Source organism: Ptychodera flava, chromosome 4, assembly GCF_041260155.1.
Source record: "Ptychodera flava strain L36383 chromosome 4, AS_Pfla_20210202, whole genome shotgun sequence".
Taxonomy (NCBI): domain Eukaryota; kingdom Metazoa; phylum Hemichordata; class Enteropneusta; family Ptychoderidae; genus Ptychodera; species Ptychodera flava.
Window position 1 is genome coordinate 47,205,392 of NC_091931.1, and position 17,819 is coordinate 47,223,210.

Consider the following 17,819-nt stretch of genomic DNA (forward strand, 5'->3'; position numbering starts at 1 on the left):
AATTAATTTCTGACAACCATGGATGATACAAGGTCTCAGCATGCACTGCTACTCTGTATTTTATGGTATATTAAATCTTTTGAATAGATTAGGAATTTCAAATACAAATTAAAAGGAAACAAAGTCAGATCACTCTTGGTTTCTCATCAGGTCCTAAAGGCTCATTGTAGCCCTAGTGTCAGTATTTTTGAAAATGTATCAATTATTACACAGAAGCATGTGATTCACTTGTACAAGATTTTTGCAAGTTATTAAAGTGTGACTCCAAGGTCACAATTACGGAATACATACTTGGTAACTTGGTAAATACTCTGAGGCCAAGATTCCATTATTTTATACTTTTTCATTGAGTTGTGTGTCACAATTAATATGATGTCTACAATTTTGAAGTTACAATTCCAAAGTCTATTTAATACTGTTTTCAAGCAAACAAATAAACAACGGTATAGGTTATTTTCATATTATCACCCTGCACACACAGGGTTCATATGGTCTTTCATAATGAGCTACATGTACTCTATGGAAATATGAAGTTAAATTTCAAGTTCATAACCTCTAGTAATTCCTTTTATTGTTTCAGTTGCCTTCCTAATTTTGATTTTTGCACAAAGTGACTCTTACAGAGAGCAACACAGATGAAATCTGTATGGAGTGTTTTATGGAGGAAATCTTGATATTAACAATTGTGCTAAAACCTAGATCTGGTTATGATATGATTTGTTTTGGAATTGTCAAGTACTATTCATGTGTCAATTGTATGATTGAATTTGCTTTTGAATAAAGAAAATATTAAACTTGTACATGGCCCTGTGAGTTACTAACAAATCTATGTGATAGGAATGTCTTGAAATCAACTCCAACAAAAACTGATAGGATGGAAATATTGGGAATCAAATGCAATAGTGGGAATCGAAAGGAAATCTTGGGAATCAAATAGAAATATTTGGAATCAAAAGGAATAGACAATATTGTCATGCCTTGATATGACATTGAACTGACAACTGCTGTTCAGATAATAGCCACCTAATTGACAAAAACATGGCCTTAAATAGAATCTAACAAAATTAGACACAGTATGACAGCATTGTGTCAATGGACAATGTTGCGATCTTTGGATTTGTATTTTTGTTGATTTTGGAAAATCTGGAAAGGCTGATATATTATTCCAATTTTGAAATATGTTGAAACATGAACAGCCACGCAACCAAGATTTGTTTGCAGACAGAAAAGACAGAGGAAGCAACAATACTACTTCTTAGCTCTACCAGATACAACGGAAGTACTTGACATGAAACTGATAGCTGTCCCTGCAAATGACACATGGATTCCTAATGTGACTGTGAGATTAGAAACATGAATCATCACCCGTAATTTCAACACCTATACTTATATGTAAATTGCCTGGACAATCACCAGAATCTCTACGGCAAATGTGCTACAGTCACCTGTGTGGGACACCTGTAATATTATCAGACATACAACTGGACTCTACAAGATTGGATTAAAGGCGAGCCAAGTGGGCGACTCGAGCATATTCAAAGTGGAAATTCAAACCATTCTCTATGTACATATAAGTACAGCTGTTACAAATTATTATATTCTCTCCTAATCCACCTGTGAGCAGACTGCAAACATTGATGCACAGTTCAGCAAATACTAGGTGTGATGGATGTTTACACATCATGCGCTGAAATCATGTAATCCTGCACATAACAACTGCAGATTTTGACAGATTTCTATGATCATAGACAATTAATTAACTGGTGGCAATGTTTAGAATTTATGTCATAATCCATGAACTTTCAATGAAAAATATTGAAAATTCACATCTCATTAACATTGTTTCAGAATATAATGTGCTTTGCATGGGAACTTTAATGGCCATGTGATTATTCCAGGCAGTCTTTCCCACCTTAACACATTTATCTAAATGGAAAGTAGAGCAGTTTAGAGTGTCTATAGGGCAAGAGGAAGGATACAGATCTTAATTTATGATTGTCTCCAAGGAACAGCCACTCACTTTGGGTACGGTCCCTCTGGTCCATGCTTTAGGTGACTGATTACAGTAATTGATATGATGATAGAAACGGACAGTGCATGGATCTTGCTAAATCTAATTTGTGTGAATGTTGTACTTGTATCTAATTGCATGGTCCATTTCTAAGGGTGAAGATGGATGGAGCATCATGTGCAATCAAGGAACATCACATCAGGACATACACGATCGAAGGAAATGCATTTACTTTTCTTAAATACCTACAACATATACTTCAAATATTTTTCACATCTTAAATTTTAACAGATAATTACACTTCATGAAGACAGGTTTTACAGTTTTTATGTTTGTTGTCTGCCTCTGTTGTGAAGGTATTTGCATAGAGTGTGAAAAACAGGATGAAATAATTACGATGCTCAAATGTAGTATTAATACTTTTATTTGGTACTAATATAAGTTGGTACAATATTTGAGATGAATAACTAAAATAACAGTCATAACTTCCAATGTCTAAAATATAATCTGATGACATTTGGAAACATCAAACAAATTTACTGGGGTTTATTCTGTCATCAAAATTTTTGCCATAAACTGCTTAAAGGCACCAAGTAACATCCTCAGGGATGTATTAACACCTTGACAACAGACATATACCAACAAAGTTTTTGTTGACAGATATATAGATTGATATACTGTTTTTGATGGGTTGAATACTTTTCAACCAGAAACGGTACATTTTAACTCATAAGGTGGTTCATTTTCATCTGACTGGCAAATTGCAAGTATTTCATATTACATCTTTAATAATGATGTGTTTGTTGAAACAGGAATTATTTCATCGACTCTCTTTGAAGTCAACATGGACATTCAATGTAAAAACTGTGTTCTCCTTCTGATTCCTATGAGCATGTCATCAGATCAGGAACAACACAACTAAAGAAGTTGGAAAAATGACAACAATGACATGAAACATGAACAAATGAAAAATATATGAACTTTCACACAATTGTCCTTTGGATGCAACTTTGAAAAGCAATATGATCTGTCAAAAACAGTTGGCAATAAATAAATGAGCACATAAAGCTATATAAAAACAGTCTTCTAAACTTTGTCTTTCAAGACCATCAGCCAGACTTTATAAAATATCTAAAATAAACAATACTACCAGATACATTAATCAGAATATTATAATGACTTTGTAAAGTATGGTGTTAATTCCTTCAACTTTTAAAATAAATACTTCAAAAATAGTTGAAAATCCCCCCTGTTAATACTAATATCATACATGTATAAATGAAAATGTATAGAGCCAGCCTATTGAAGACAACAAACTGTACAACTACTTCATGGCAGTTGTGGTCAAAAAATCATCACAATTGTAAAGCTAAATGTTTTTCAGTTCTTCAGACAGTACATCAGAGACTAGTTTAAAATTCAGTAACCTGGTCACGTCTCAAGGTGTTGTTATCCTGTATTGTACATCGTTTTCCAAATGAACTGAGGTGTCAGTTGCACTGCATGGAAGTAAATTCTTCAAAGCTAATTCTGTGAGATCACAGATTTGTGATTTGAATGTGTTCAGTTTAGTGTTCAGTTTAATTCATAGAGGTGATTCTGAAGAATGCATTTCGCAGTGTAACATTAATTATTCAAACTGACACGACACTCACTATGCAGTCCAATTCACTCTCTGAATATGGCTATTCCTTCAACTATTAAGGATATTTTTATTTCTCTGTTCTTACAACAAACCCTTCAAACTCCAACCCTCTAAAACAAATAAAATTCTTGCCTTTTTTGTCAATGCATGATAGATAACCTGCCACATCACCATTAGTTGATAAAGTGTTTCATTGATTTGATTACAGTAGTAAACACTAGCCTTAAGCTTTAAGAACATACAATGTTACAGAATTGACTCCTTTGTTACTTTCATCATTGCAATTTAACTTTCATCATTGCAATCAAAATTCAGTATTCTAGAATTTGGGTCAGTGTACCAGGATGTCTTTTTCACAATATTTTCAAAATAATATTTGTTCGTCAAACATTAACGACATTACTGTACTACTGTATGTGTATATGTATGTTATCAAATATAATGTAAAACCACTTTTTTGAGCTTCATAAATTCATATAAATATTTTAGTAAATACAAAAAAACTACAAGTCATAGCATCATGGAATTCCATACTATGGCTGTTCAATGCGCTTTAATCTACTGTGCACGCTCTTCTGTGGCAGAAAAAAATAGTTCTTAACTTAACGCAAAACAAGTGTTAAAAAGCAAAACAAAAACAGTATACTATGATGACTTGAAGTCATTTGTTTGAAAATAATGGCAATAGAAATAAGAAACCCTCTGCAGAAGACATTACAACTTTCAGTTGAATTCTATAGCATTCACAGCTGAATGTCTAGATACAACATAATATATATGCCTACAAAAACACACCAAGACTGACAAAATATCAACTATTTCTCAAAATATATATTGTCATAATAAGCTATACTTTATATGATAAAATATGCTACAAGAATTGACATGCACAACTGCAGTGATTTTTCCAGCATTGATTCTATCACCTACATATATATATACCTGATATTAGATCTCTTTAAATTTTTGAAAGCTAAACTGAGTTTTAACCTCTTTCAAAATGTGAGATCATGCCTATGTTTACAGATATTGCTGTCTGGATCTCCTAACTTAATTTGGCTTGAATTGTTTTCATGTTGTTGTTTTACCCATCTAATTTTAATATTTTGCTAACATAAAATTGAGTTTCAGCTGATAAATGCCCGTTTTGTCCATTAAATGAAAAAGGTAAATACAAAAACAACAAAAAATTCATTGTAAGATGTCATAAACCAACAAAGATAATCGTGTTTTCTTCAAAACAAGTCAGTCCACAATGAGCTCTGACACTCAGTAACATGGATTTACATCATTAATTTTAGAACAGCCATATTTCTCACCAGGTGGCGTGGCAACACGGAATAACCTTCCACTTGGCATACAAACACACAATTTGTAAGTGTCAATATTATCATCCTTGGCTACATTACCATGGACTACTGGCAGCTCAGATAAGACAAGTTGAATTCCACTTTTTCCATCCATTATTACCGTCTCGTTCTGTCAAGATACAACAACAATTATTATCACAATTGATGTACACGTATGTATGATTGCACTCTATGTTGTGTGCGCAGAAACAAAAATCTTAACTGGTTACTTTTTAGGGATGTAAATGAAGTGAAAATCAAAATGAATGCACTATCATTTACCAAGTATGAGAATGATTTTTCTCACACCCTCGATCCCATCCTCCCAGCAGCCAGCAATGTGAGAATATTACACTTTCTGTTAACGGTGACAATAACAGCTATAAGTGTCTACAATCAAAAAATTTTTGGATTGTGCATGTGATAACTGTATTATTCCCAAATATTTTTCTTAATTCAGCACCGAAACTAATCATCCATTTGTTATGACAGGTCTTTACATCACTCACATTGTCTTCTGTTCAACTTATCTTTTCCTTCACTGAATGATGAAAAATATTAGGGAATAATATGTTAGTACATGTATTAACTTGGTAAAACATTAACTGTCTTTTTACCCTCTACCATCAGATTTTAATAACATCAATGACAAAAAATATACATTACTAGAAATTGGATGAATCTATAGAGGTTGTCATCAAATGGAAAGTCCATCATTCAAATGATAAGGATTTTGCTGAAAACAGCATGAGCAATAATTATGTTCTCTACAGATAGTCGTGCCAGCGGCTTACTGACTACACATGTGCAGGTTCATAATATAGTATACGAGTAACCAGAAGTCCCAATTAAATTCATGGCACTGCCATGTTTTTTGAGTGCTTGTAAATAAACAAATACGAAACATGCAGGGTATTATAGAAATAACGGGCGACGCGCTGACCATTAACGTTTATTTGTGGGCAAGGGCGAGAGGAAAGCCAAAAATTAACGGGCGAGGCTTGCCGAGCCCGTTAATTGGCTTTCCTCGAGCCCGCGCCCACAAATAAACGTTAATGGTCAGAGCGGAGTCTGTTATTTCCATTATATTATCAGCGAACCCAAGAAAACCGTCAAAATTTCCGAAAATTTCAGGAGCGAACGACAACTGGGCCCCAGAAACTGAGCAATACGCGACGCACTGTCACGCGCGCTGTAAAAATTGGCAAATCCGGAGATATTTTCAGAAAAAAAGTATCTCAACTTGACCTGCAAGTGCTCTCCCTTTATTTTGTGATTGATTATGATTTACGTTTGAGCTGTAAAGTTACGATACTTTGATTTGTTAATCTTATTATTCATATTCACGGGCATGTAAACAAACCATTACTGTGTATTTGTGGTCAGTCACGTGGTTCAGCTCGACCAATCAAAATGCAATGGGCAGGGCATGGTAATATAATATTTAATAACATGCCATTAATAAAATCTATCTCTTATATTAGCCAATAAATATCATTATCCAAGTTGTCTGTGATGCAAAATATTGTTACAATTATGCCTAAAAAATAGAGAGAGAAAACTGTTGTGCATATGAACGAGGACATATGGGATTGAATGCTGGGATTGAATTTTAGAAAGCGCTCAATGTGTCATTTTCAAAAAATTGCCAGTTTTTAGATGGAACGCTAGTTTTCAGCTTGCAGTTGGAAGTTACGCAGTGCAGTTACTATAGCAACGATAATAATGGCACCATACGTCCCTTGATAAACAAAATATGTTGTTATCATGTTAAAAATTGCCAATTTATGTCCTACTTTTTTACACATTAAACAAAATCTATACCTGCAAGGTCTGACATACGTGTGTGAACTGTTTTCATCAGAGGGTAAACTGGGCATAGTGGTCATACAAATGTGTATAGCAAATAACAATTAATTCTATTTTATCTTCTACTATTACTAATCATGAGTAAATACAAATGAAATTTCTAATCTTAACCCCTGGTGCGACACCAAGGGTTGCACGCTATATGATATTACAATTTAAAACATAGGGCCAAAGTCCCTGAAGCTACTATAGACATGGATACAAAATTAAGTATTTCCTGACTGTATGAAATTATCTAACTAAGGTCATCCTAGGCCAAATATTAAAGCTGTCTGACCAGCGGTTTTGAAAAAACAAGCGACTCAACAGTTGACAGAGCTCTGCTGTGTTATGTAGAGAATAACCTTTTGTGACACATGTATTGATGACGAAGGTGGATATCTTTGATAGCTCATTTCAGGATGGCCTGACCAAAACTGGAAAAAAATTCCGTAAAAATACAGATTTGCATATTTCATCAGACTATATTAGTCTGTAATAGCAAATAAACGAGAGTTAATTACATTCTAACTAAAGTAAACAAGACTTGCTTAAATCAAGATTTACGTCATAAAAAAACAGCATATCTGTCAGGTTATAAAGAATCTTGAGCTGGTTATCTTTTAATATCAGTAGTTTCATCCTATTAACCAAGCACATTTTAACTTTCAAATTAACATTGTAAGTAAGTTCTGTTGAATAAGTTGAGACTGTACGTACTCAGAGAAAGCACACTGAAGAGACAAATGTTTGAAACTTAAGAAGTTCAAGGTCATCAAAAGCATTATAAGGAATCATGCTACACTTTCATTGCACTGTTTACACAGATTGCATAATTGCTATAAATAGCACATGAGGAATCTTACAGCCCAGCTTTACCATAAAAACCCCATCACTTTGACCACTCTTTTAATTGACCGTTCTATTTTTTTCCTCCAAAAGTAATCTTATTTTATCCTTACCAAGTCAACCATAAATGGAAATTAGAACTTTCTCTATCTCTATTTATTTGACCACCCTATCATGACAAACTATTATGAGCAATTTCTTTTCGATCACATAAAGGGTGGTTCAGAATATATCAAAGTTGGGATTCAGGAAAGTTGCCTTTACATGTTTTAATCCTCAATTCACTATGAACTGTCAAAAAAAGTTGAACTTTCTGATAATTCCACACTAAAATTATTTTGGCTTTGATGATTCCTAATTAATTCAATTATTTAAAATCATATTAATTATTTTTTTCTGGGTGAATTGATAGGGTTTATACAGTACAAGAATTACATACAATGTAAGTCAAACTTTGACCAAAAATGACAAAAAAATTCCTTAAAAATACACATTTGCATATTTCATCACAATTTGAACAAATCTAAGTTGGGTTATCCCTAGGGACCTATATACCAAATAACAAAGCTGTCTGACCAATGCTTATGAAGAAGAAGTATTTTTACCAAAAACATCTTTTTTGGCATTAATTTGCCTATTTTCAACAATATCAAAAAATAAAAAAAAAAAAGTTTCTCAAAATCATATTTTTCATCTACACAACAAATATCAAATCAGTTAGTACTGCGGTTCTCAAGATATTTGAGTGGACGGACGCCTCACAAATGGACATACATACATACATACATACATACATACATACATACATACCGTACTCGTCCGAGTATAAGCCCCCGGTTCGGCAACACTAAACAGCCGTAAAACTAGGAGAGGGGCTTATACTCGAGCAACCCCATGTTACCTGGCATGGACGCTTAATTTATGCTAATTTTATGCACGATTTTTTTCAACAACACTCGATATTTCTATCGCTTTCAAAATCGACTTACACATCCAAAGAAATTGATTGTACAATCTCTGAATACAGAAGTGACATTTTGGTGAAATTCAGCGTCAAAAAACCCCAAACTTGAAACAAGACGTCATGTATGCTGCTGATCACAATACAGTAATGTGAACAGGCATGCATTGCCCACACGGAAAGGCAACTCAATATTCCAATATCAAACTGTCTACATCTTGTGAAAACAACAACATAGCAGTGAAATTGTAATAGTCACCAGGAAAAGTCTTCACAAATGAAAGGATAATTGCTTCAAACAAAAGAAACTGCATGTTTCAAGCATGAAAACATCGTGGCCTGTGCATGAAAAAAAACAATGGCCGACATGAGTGAGACTATTCTATTTAGGCGACGGGGGTGAGTAGGGTCAAAGAATCAAGATAGTACTGGAAAAACGTGTCATTTTCCTTACGATATTGTCAAGGGAACTCCAGTTTCCCATTGTTTTAACATCTTTTAATAGTTTCTTTATTATCTAAAATTAATTTTACCACGTTAAATGACCAAATATACTCTCCTAACCTTTCTGTATTTGAGTTACACTAGGGTAGGGGCTTATACACGGATGTAATGCATTTTCTAAAATCCTCTAAAATCAGTAGGGGGGCTTATACACGAGCAGGGGCTTATACTCGGACGAGTACGGTACATACATACAGACTGACGCCGGACGCCGGACGGATACCCATCCCAATAGCTTCTATAGACTATAGTCTATAGTAGCTAAAAACATAAAATGTAAAGGAAATAAATTTTGATACGCTACCAAACTGTGGATAACAAGACCAGTCAGGAAAATTAACCTGATCACATTCATTTCATCTGACATATTAAGATATCTATGTCGCTAATTAGCATGCCATGGGAACTCCAATTTAATCAATATTAATGAGAATTGAGTGATGAGTTTTTTCCCTGAGGAGAATATCAACTTCTAAAGTGTCACCTTTCATTATTATCAACAAAAATCTAGTCACCTATGGTTCCATTTCTCCATTTTTCTCTTATCTAAGTATTCACACATTGCATGACATTCACTCAAAGGGTGTAATAAATACTTGGCACAGTATTGTCCTTTCATTGCCAAATCTTGGTATGACCCTAGTGTGTCCTTTGATGTAATTAACATCTGATGGTAGGGGGTGAAATAGTGAAAGTATTATGCCATATGTGCCTGACTGGAATGTTGAGTGTTTTTCACAAATACGGTGACAGATGTTGGAACTAAGAACACCCTAACATACTGGATCAACAAGTTCATCCTTTGCTAGCCAAGTTACCCCTTGCTGAACACCAGCTATAGAAAATACATGATACCTCTATAAATGCTGCAGAGTTCAAAATGACTTAGTTATCTTCAGTGTAGGGATATTTAGAACACAAACATTGATACCAGGTCTACTGATCCCCATTGGACAGGCAGGACAGCACATCAAAATGTGTGAAATTTCAAGATAGTTTCCAATTTCTTTAAATATGGAGCTCACTATCTGATAACGCAAGAATAGAGCTGTCTCAGTGAAATTTGTTTCAGGGCTTCAGATGATTAATTTTTTCAATTTGAAAATTGATATTATTATTGATATTGATATTGCAATAAAATTAATAGTGTTATAGATATCACCATCAAATTAATCTTGTTATTGATATAAGGACAATGCTCCTTTCTTACAAAGGACCAAGAAAATTTCCACCTCAGCTAAGAAAAGATTTGGCAGTATCCCTGTGACAGAGTTATGATGAAATCTTACCATGTATGTTTGCAAGATAATGCCACTATCTGCGGTGATGTTGACAGATTTACCATCTAAATGTACTCCTTCATTTCCTCTAACAAAGACAGAACCAGCAGATATGGTCAGGTCACTCTCAGAGCCTCCGGTCACCTATGACCAAAACAAATTACAACAATCATTCATATTGTCATTATAAAAATATTGTTTTGAAACATAACTCATCAAGTGCTATCAAATATTTATTATGACTATAAAATACTATTGACATAACCTATAGGTTCTAGCATTCAATAATTTTTCATATTTGCAAAATACGGAGTTTCATAAGAGCTATGCATTAGGTGTTTGACCTCTGACCTGCTGTTTTATCTGATGTAAACAAAGAAATTATGGTGCATTTTATGAGTTGCAGTGACTTTTCAAAATATCTATTCATGTCACATGTTAAAGTACAATCAACTGCAAACTGTGGGTCTAAATAAATGTTATTTCAAAACTGAATGAATGAAATGCTAGGTGAATAGTTTGTGACATCAATGCACAGAGTATTAATTCGTTATAGTGCCGACTGCAGTGACATCAATGCACAGAGTACTAATTGGTTATAGTGCCGACTGCAGTGACATCAATGCACGGAGTATTAATTGGTTATAGTGCCGACTGCAGTGACATCAATGCACAGAGTACTAATTGGTTATAGTGCCGACTGCAGTGACATCAATGCACGGAGTATTAATTGGTTATAGTGACAACTGCAGTGACATCAATGCACGGAGTATTAATTGGTTATAGTGCCGACTGCAGTGACATCAATGCACGGAGTATTAATTGGTTATAGTGCCGACTGCAGTGACATCAATGCACGGAGTATTAATTGGTTATAGTGCCGACTGCAGTGACATCAATGCACACAGTATTAATTGGTTATCGTGCCGACTGCAGTGACATCAATGCAGGGAGTACTAATTGGTTATCGTGCCGACTGCAGTGACATCAATGCACAGAGTACTAATTGGTTATAGTGCCGACTGCAGTGACATCAATGCACGGAGTATTAATTGGTTATAGTGCCGACTGCAGTGACATCAATGCACGGAGTATTAATTGGTTATAGTGCCGACTGCAGTGACATCAATGCACAGAGTATTAATTGGTTATAGTGCCGACTGCAGTGACATCAATGCACGGAGTATTAATTGGTTATAGTGCCGACTGCAGTGACATCAATGCACGGAGTATTAATTGGTTATAGTGCCGACTGCAGTGACATCAATGCACGGAGTATTAATTGGTTAAAGTGCCGACTGCAGTGACATCAATGCACGGAGTATTAATTGGGTATAGTGCCGACTGCAGTGACATTAATGCAGGGAGTACTAATTGGTTATCGTGCCGACTGCAGTGACATCAATGCACGGAGTATTAATTGGTTATAGTGCCGACTGCAGTGACATTAATGCACAGAGTATTAATTGGTTATAGTGCCAACTGCAGTGACATCAATGCACGGAGTATTAATTTGTTATAGTGTCGACTACAGCGTAGACTACAGGTCTGCCTGGCTATTTTATAAGTATTTATTTCAGTCATGACGCATTACATTTATTTTGTGCTGTGTCTTCTCAAATTCCAAAGATTAACACTATATGATGCAATATAGGTGTTTAACAGAAGAAGGTGCATAATAAGTAATAGGGTTATACACAAAATGTTGCCCTGTAAGGTTTCACTATGTCATGAATTCAGTGTTTTTGTTAAGGTCAATACTCTGTAAATGTTACCGGTATCCTCCAGTCATTTTACCAGGGTTTCCCATGGTATATCAATGCAATGGGGCTAGAGGAGATTAGAAATGTTACCACGGTTCCAAAATCATTTACCAACGATCCCCAACCTAGGCAAAAACACTGTGTATTGGACTCGCCTGCAGTTCGTCCAATATACACCTCACTGAGCCCCACTCCATGCAGGGCTGCAGTTTATGAATTACTGAATGACACCTTTATTGGCAAGGTTAACAGTAAATTGAACACAAACATATTAAACTGCAATGAAGTAAAAAATAATAACCATTGTTAGTTGAAATAACAGCCATTGTTAGTTGAAATAATAATCGTTTGTCCCAATACTTGCTGATACCAGTATTTCTCTTATTGAGATCACCGTACCAGTAAACTGAACACACGCATACAACATGGACATGACGCTGATAGTTATCATTTGTGATCAAAATCGTTCATTTTAAGTTTTCACAGTATTTTCTCCTAACTCAAATTCTTGTTTGACCTTTAACCTTTAAGAGTTACCTACCATTGACGTGACAGCTCGTCTGACATTCAAATTCTTTACATCCCTGGGCATTGTGTAATCTTCATTGTACGCAGTGTCAAAAATATTCTGTCTGGTTTCTGGATTACGTACATACATATTTTGGGCAACCACCTTGGTTCTCTCTCCATCAATGGACACTGTCAACCAATAGTATTCACAGAATTACTGATGGTTTCAAATGAGTTTTCAATGAGATTTGACATGTACAATGTGCCATACTAAACAAAGGCTGAAATGTATGTGAAAGTCACAGCATTTTCTGAAGACATCATGTCACTGCTTGTACATATAAGATTTATGCTATTGATTTGAGAAAGAAATACAAAGAAATTGACCAATGGCAGACAACCTTGCAAGCCTAGACTACGCTGAAAGTTACCTACACTCTAAACTGCTAATCAAATTGTGTTTTCAATGTGAAAACTTAAAGGTACATGTGGCGTTGAATGGGTGGGATGACCTGTTTTCATCAGCAAGAATAATGCAACAACATATTTCTGGGTACTGGGTTAATGCAAAATTATCCAGGATATTTCTGTGGACTCAAAGAGCCAAGAAATCTTGTTAGAAATCTTGTTTGTCAGACAGCATGCTAAATACAGAATTACATATATGACACATCACCATGCGCACGCCAGGTACTGATAGCACTTATGATGTACCATATTTTGTACATGCTAACAAGACAGAAGGTATGAGATAATTTAATGTACGAGATGGATGTGCTTTTATCATCAATAATAATACATTGAAATATGTTTTCAGAACATTGCTTTCAAGACATAAATGTATCTTGTAGTGAAATTCTCGATTTAAGAGAGACATAATAGGCAAACATCTCTCCATCATCAAACTGACCTGACCTGACCTGACCTGACCTCTGAATGCTGATTTTGTTGTCAATACTGATGCTAAGTAACCAATGCCAGTCAGCCTTCTTTGAACATTGGTACAAACAGTTTGCAGCATGATCGTCATGTACCACTGAGAAGTAAGGTTCAGTACATGTATGTTGCCACTCTATCATCACTGGTACTACAGTGTAATTTCTAACTTTACATGATGGTCAGTTTAATGTCAAAGTGTATGTTTACGCTTTACAAAACTAAAAAACGGGAAAACAGTTTACATTAATGAAAACATAAATCCTACCTGAGGCACCTTGGAGCAAAGAGCCAATTTTCTGTTGCATAGTTATTGGCTGTGTATCACCGTTCAGTTCTAAATCCTGAGCTACATAGCCACCAATCTTACTGTCTATAGTATGAACACTCCCCATGTCACCACCATAGACAAACCTCAGCAATCCACTTGGCATGAAGTCTAGTGTCTCCATACCCGTGTGATCAATCCGTAATACGCATAAAATCACAATGGTTATCTGATAGACAAAGGGAGAAGAAAAATCACTCTATGCTGGTTGGTTATAGAAATAAAATAAAAAGCAGAATTTGTGACTTTTATAATGCAAAGGTTTTCTGTTGTCTCCGGAAACTAACAACTTTGAAAGAGGAGATATTCTCAATCTTTGAAAATCAAACTAAAAACTGGAAGACAAAATGTAAAGAAATGACATTTACTCCCCAAGACTGTGTTACCTCATGTCTTGTGATTGTAATTTACTCTAAATGTATGTGTGCTCTCATTTGCCTGAAATATGTATATCAGTATATATAGATAAGAATTCTATTCATATTGAAATATATTGATTATTTCTTCAGAGTTTGTTACATTTCTGTCCAATCAGGATTTCAAGTGGTATTGGAATCTGTAAGTGTTTGATTATGGCTTGAAAATCACAGGAAAATGATAAATAGACATAAGTTAAATACATTATATGCTTTTTCTTTTCCTTTTCCAACTTACGATAAAATTGGCAATGACCACAAGGAAAAGAAGCACAAGCAAAATATACGCCAGATATCTTTTTCTTCCACGCAGTCCTGTTTTGTGAAGATGTTCTTCATATATGTGGACATAACCAGCACGGAAGTTACTGTTGTGTTCCTTGTTGATTCGTCTTCTTTCCAGTGACTTCTCCCGCATGGATCGACGCATACTGGTGTGCTGATAAAGTAAAATAAGAAACATTCTTTAGGATAGTATTGGGAATAAAAGTATAACCAGTTGTTAGTGATGAGATTGAAATGTAAATATGAGGAAATGGTCCTGGTAACCTGGATTGTGTAATCTGTCAGTGCGCTGTATGGAAGGGAATTATGGAGTTTGATGAAAAGAAAAATCCTCACAGACATCACTGTCCATCAGATGAAAGTAATTTTGTAATGAAGAGCTGAAAGCATGTAAATTTTACCATGTTCTTCAGCCATGTTACTGAGGTTCACAATCATGATAAGACACAACATAAATGGTACAAGAGTTCCCAAAGCATTTCATTCTGTTTCTCAACCTTTGCTAAAGCACTAACACAATACCTAATGTTTCATGCTCAAGAGATTTGACGTTTAAACTGACAATTTGAATAGCATTACAGTTTGAATAGTATTTTGATTACATCTAAGAATATTTGATAAGACTGCGTAACATACAAATTGCAAAGATACATGTATATCAGTTCAACTTTTGATGTTCACAATTACTGCTAAACTACCGGTAAAATGATGAGATGTCCACAAAACACCGGTGACAGATGTATCTGTTGACAAAACTGTACATCTGACACACAGCTTCTCCATTTCTTGCACAATAAGAAGACAAAAAGAGAAACGTATTGTGTAATGAAAATATTTTCTTTGGCATCCATGCAAACAACACTAGCCTGGATTGTGTAATCTGTCAGTGCTCTGAATGGAATGTGGACAATGCACTTTGATGGAAAGAAAAAATCCTCACAGACATCAAAAGTCAATCAGATGACAGTATTTTTGTAAATGAAGTGCTGAAAGTATGTAAATTACCATGTTGAATGTTCTTCAGCCATGTTACTGGGGTTCACAATCATGATAAGACACAACACAAATGGTACAAGAGTTCCCAAACCATTTAATTGTGTTTCTGAACCTTTGCTAACACACCAATAAAATACTTAATATTTTTTAATGCTTGGGAGATTTGAAGTTAAAACTGACAATTAGAACAGTATTGCAGCTTATTCATAGTTTTTTAATTCTCAAATGTCAAAAGAGGTTGAGAAGAAACCGATGTGTGGTCATTTTGATTAGGTCTGGGAATATTTGATAGGACTATGCAACATTATTACATACAATTTGCAAAGGTATGTCAGTTCTACTTTTGATGTTCACAATTACTGCTAAACTACCGGTAAAATGATGGGATGTCCACAAAACACCGGTGACAGATGTATCTGTTGACAAAACTGTACATCTGACACACAGCTTCTCCATTTCTTGCATAATACGAGACAAAAGAGAAACATATTGTGTAATGAAAACATTCTTTTGGATATAACGCTAGCCTGGATTGTGTAATCTGTCAGTGCTCTGTATGGAAGGGAATTATGGAATTTGATGGACAGAAAAAATCCTCACAGACATCGTTGTCCATCAGATGAAAGTATTTTTGTAAAATTAATGCTAAATACATGTAAATTTTTACCATGTTCTAAAGTCATGTTAAAAAGGTTCATGCACATAGTAAAACACAACACAAATGGTACCAGAGTTAAAACCGACAATTAGAACAGTATTGCAGCATATTCATAGTTTTTAATTCTCAAATGTCAAAAGAGTTTGAGAAGAAACTGATGTGTGGTGTCATTTTGATTAGGTCTGGGAATATTTGATAGGACTGTGCAACATACACTTTGCAAAGGTATATCAGTTCTACTTTTGATGTTCACAATATACTGCTTAACTACTGGTAAAATGATGAGGTATCAAAAAAACAACAGTGACAGATGCATCTGTTGACAAAACTGTACATCTGACACACAGCTTCTCCATCTCTTGAATATAGGAGACAAAAAGAGAATTTTTTAACATATTGTGTAATAAAAATATTTTCTTTGGCATCTGTGCAGATATAACCTTGAGGATAGATAGTGTAATCTATCAATGCTTTGTACGCAAGGCATGGGAATAATGGACTTTGATGGAATGCAAAAAAAAACACAATCCAAAAAACAGACAACAATTGCAATCATATGACAGAAATTTGCAGTAAACATGTAAATTTTACAACATTCTTCAGTCATGTTACCAGGGTTCCCCTTTGTATCAATACAATCACATGCTATAAATAAACAAGGAATCCTATGACATATACAGGGCAAAATTCTGCCAACTGGTAAAGGTGTAGACATCTGATCTCAATAAACCAACACTGATATAATCACAACCCACGATGATGTTTAATAAGTCCTACTGTGCATGTAGCCTGAGTAGGTCGGAGAAAGCTTCTACCATTCACAGTCCCTGGACACACTGTGATGGGGTGGGAAGTACACATCGGACCTACATGGAGATATTCTAGGCAACTGACTGAACTGAACTATGCATGCACCGTATTCTCACGACAGAACAATAACACTACAGCACCTTCAACCTGAAACTGTGAAAACGAGTTTACGCAAAAGAAACACTAATGTGTTGTGGAATAAACGGCGAAATATTCGCTTTTCAAGAGCTTAAATGAAGGACCTCGATTCGTCGATCTGCCACTGGATCTTCTTTATCACTAACATACGAACCATTAAAGGTAAAATACACTGCATTCCGTAGCTGGTCATCGAGCTTATCTGGACTTTGTTTTGAGACTGAGAGAAAGTGGTGCATAGGCAAAGCATTCCAAAACGAATACAATAACGTCCCGATTAAGCCTAATACACTTCTCAGCAATATAGTAATTATTCTAGGACCCAAACAACGAACTATCGTTTACAAATGGGTGCCAATACAACTAATTCTGAAAGGAATGTGATCCGTTTACCTCAAAATTGGACGCCATCTTGTTTGTTGAAGTTCGTGATGGGGCGCCACCATTTGTTCAGCTGGTGAAATTCCGGTGTTTGCCTCGATCTCAACAACAGGCGCGACTCGATTTCTGAGGAACATATCTTGTATCTTGT

General features: G+C 35.1%; 1 protein-coding gene across 1 annotated transcript; it reads right to left on the reverse strand.

The window, feature by feature from the left end:
- Positions 1-2,419: 2,419 nt before the first annotated feature.
- On the reverse strand, positions 2,420-17,819 carry LOC139132006 (beta-sarcoglycan-like). The gene is made up of 6 exons (XM_070698359.1): positions 17,681-17,819; positions 14,639-14,839; positions 13,925-14,153; positions 12,752-12,909; positions 10,457-10,591; positions 2,420-5,135 (listed from the first exon to the last, which is right to left on the reverse strand). Exons 1-6 carry the CDS (start codon positions 17,696-17,698, stop codon positions 4,926-4,928), a joined length of 951 nt encoding a protein of 316 aa, XP_070554460.1. The 5' UTR covers positions 17,699-17,819; the 3' UTR covers positions 2,420-4,925.

Coding starts and splice junctions, on each gene's coding strand:
- LOC139132006 (XM_070698359.1), bottom strand. Junction 14,154..14,638: donor TGGTCATTGCCAATTTTATC/GTAAGTTGGAAA, acceptor TTTGTCTATCAG/ATAACCATTGTGATTTTATG. Junction 10,592..12,751: donor GACGAGCTGTCACGTCAATG/GTAGGTAACTCT, acceptor TTTTGGTCATAG/GTGACCGGAGGCTCTGAGAG.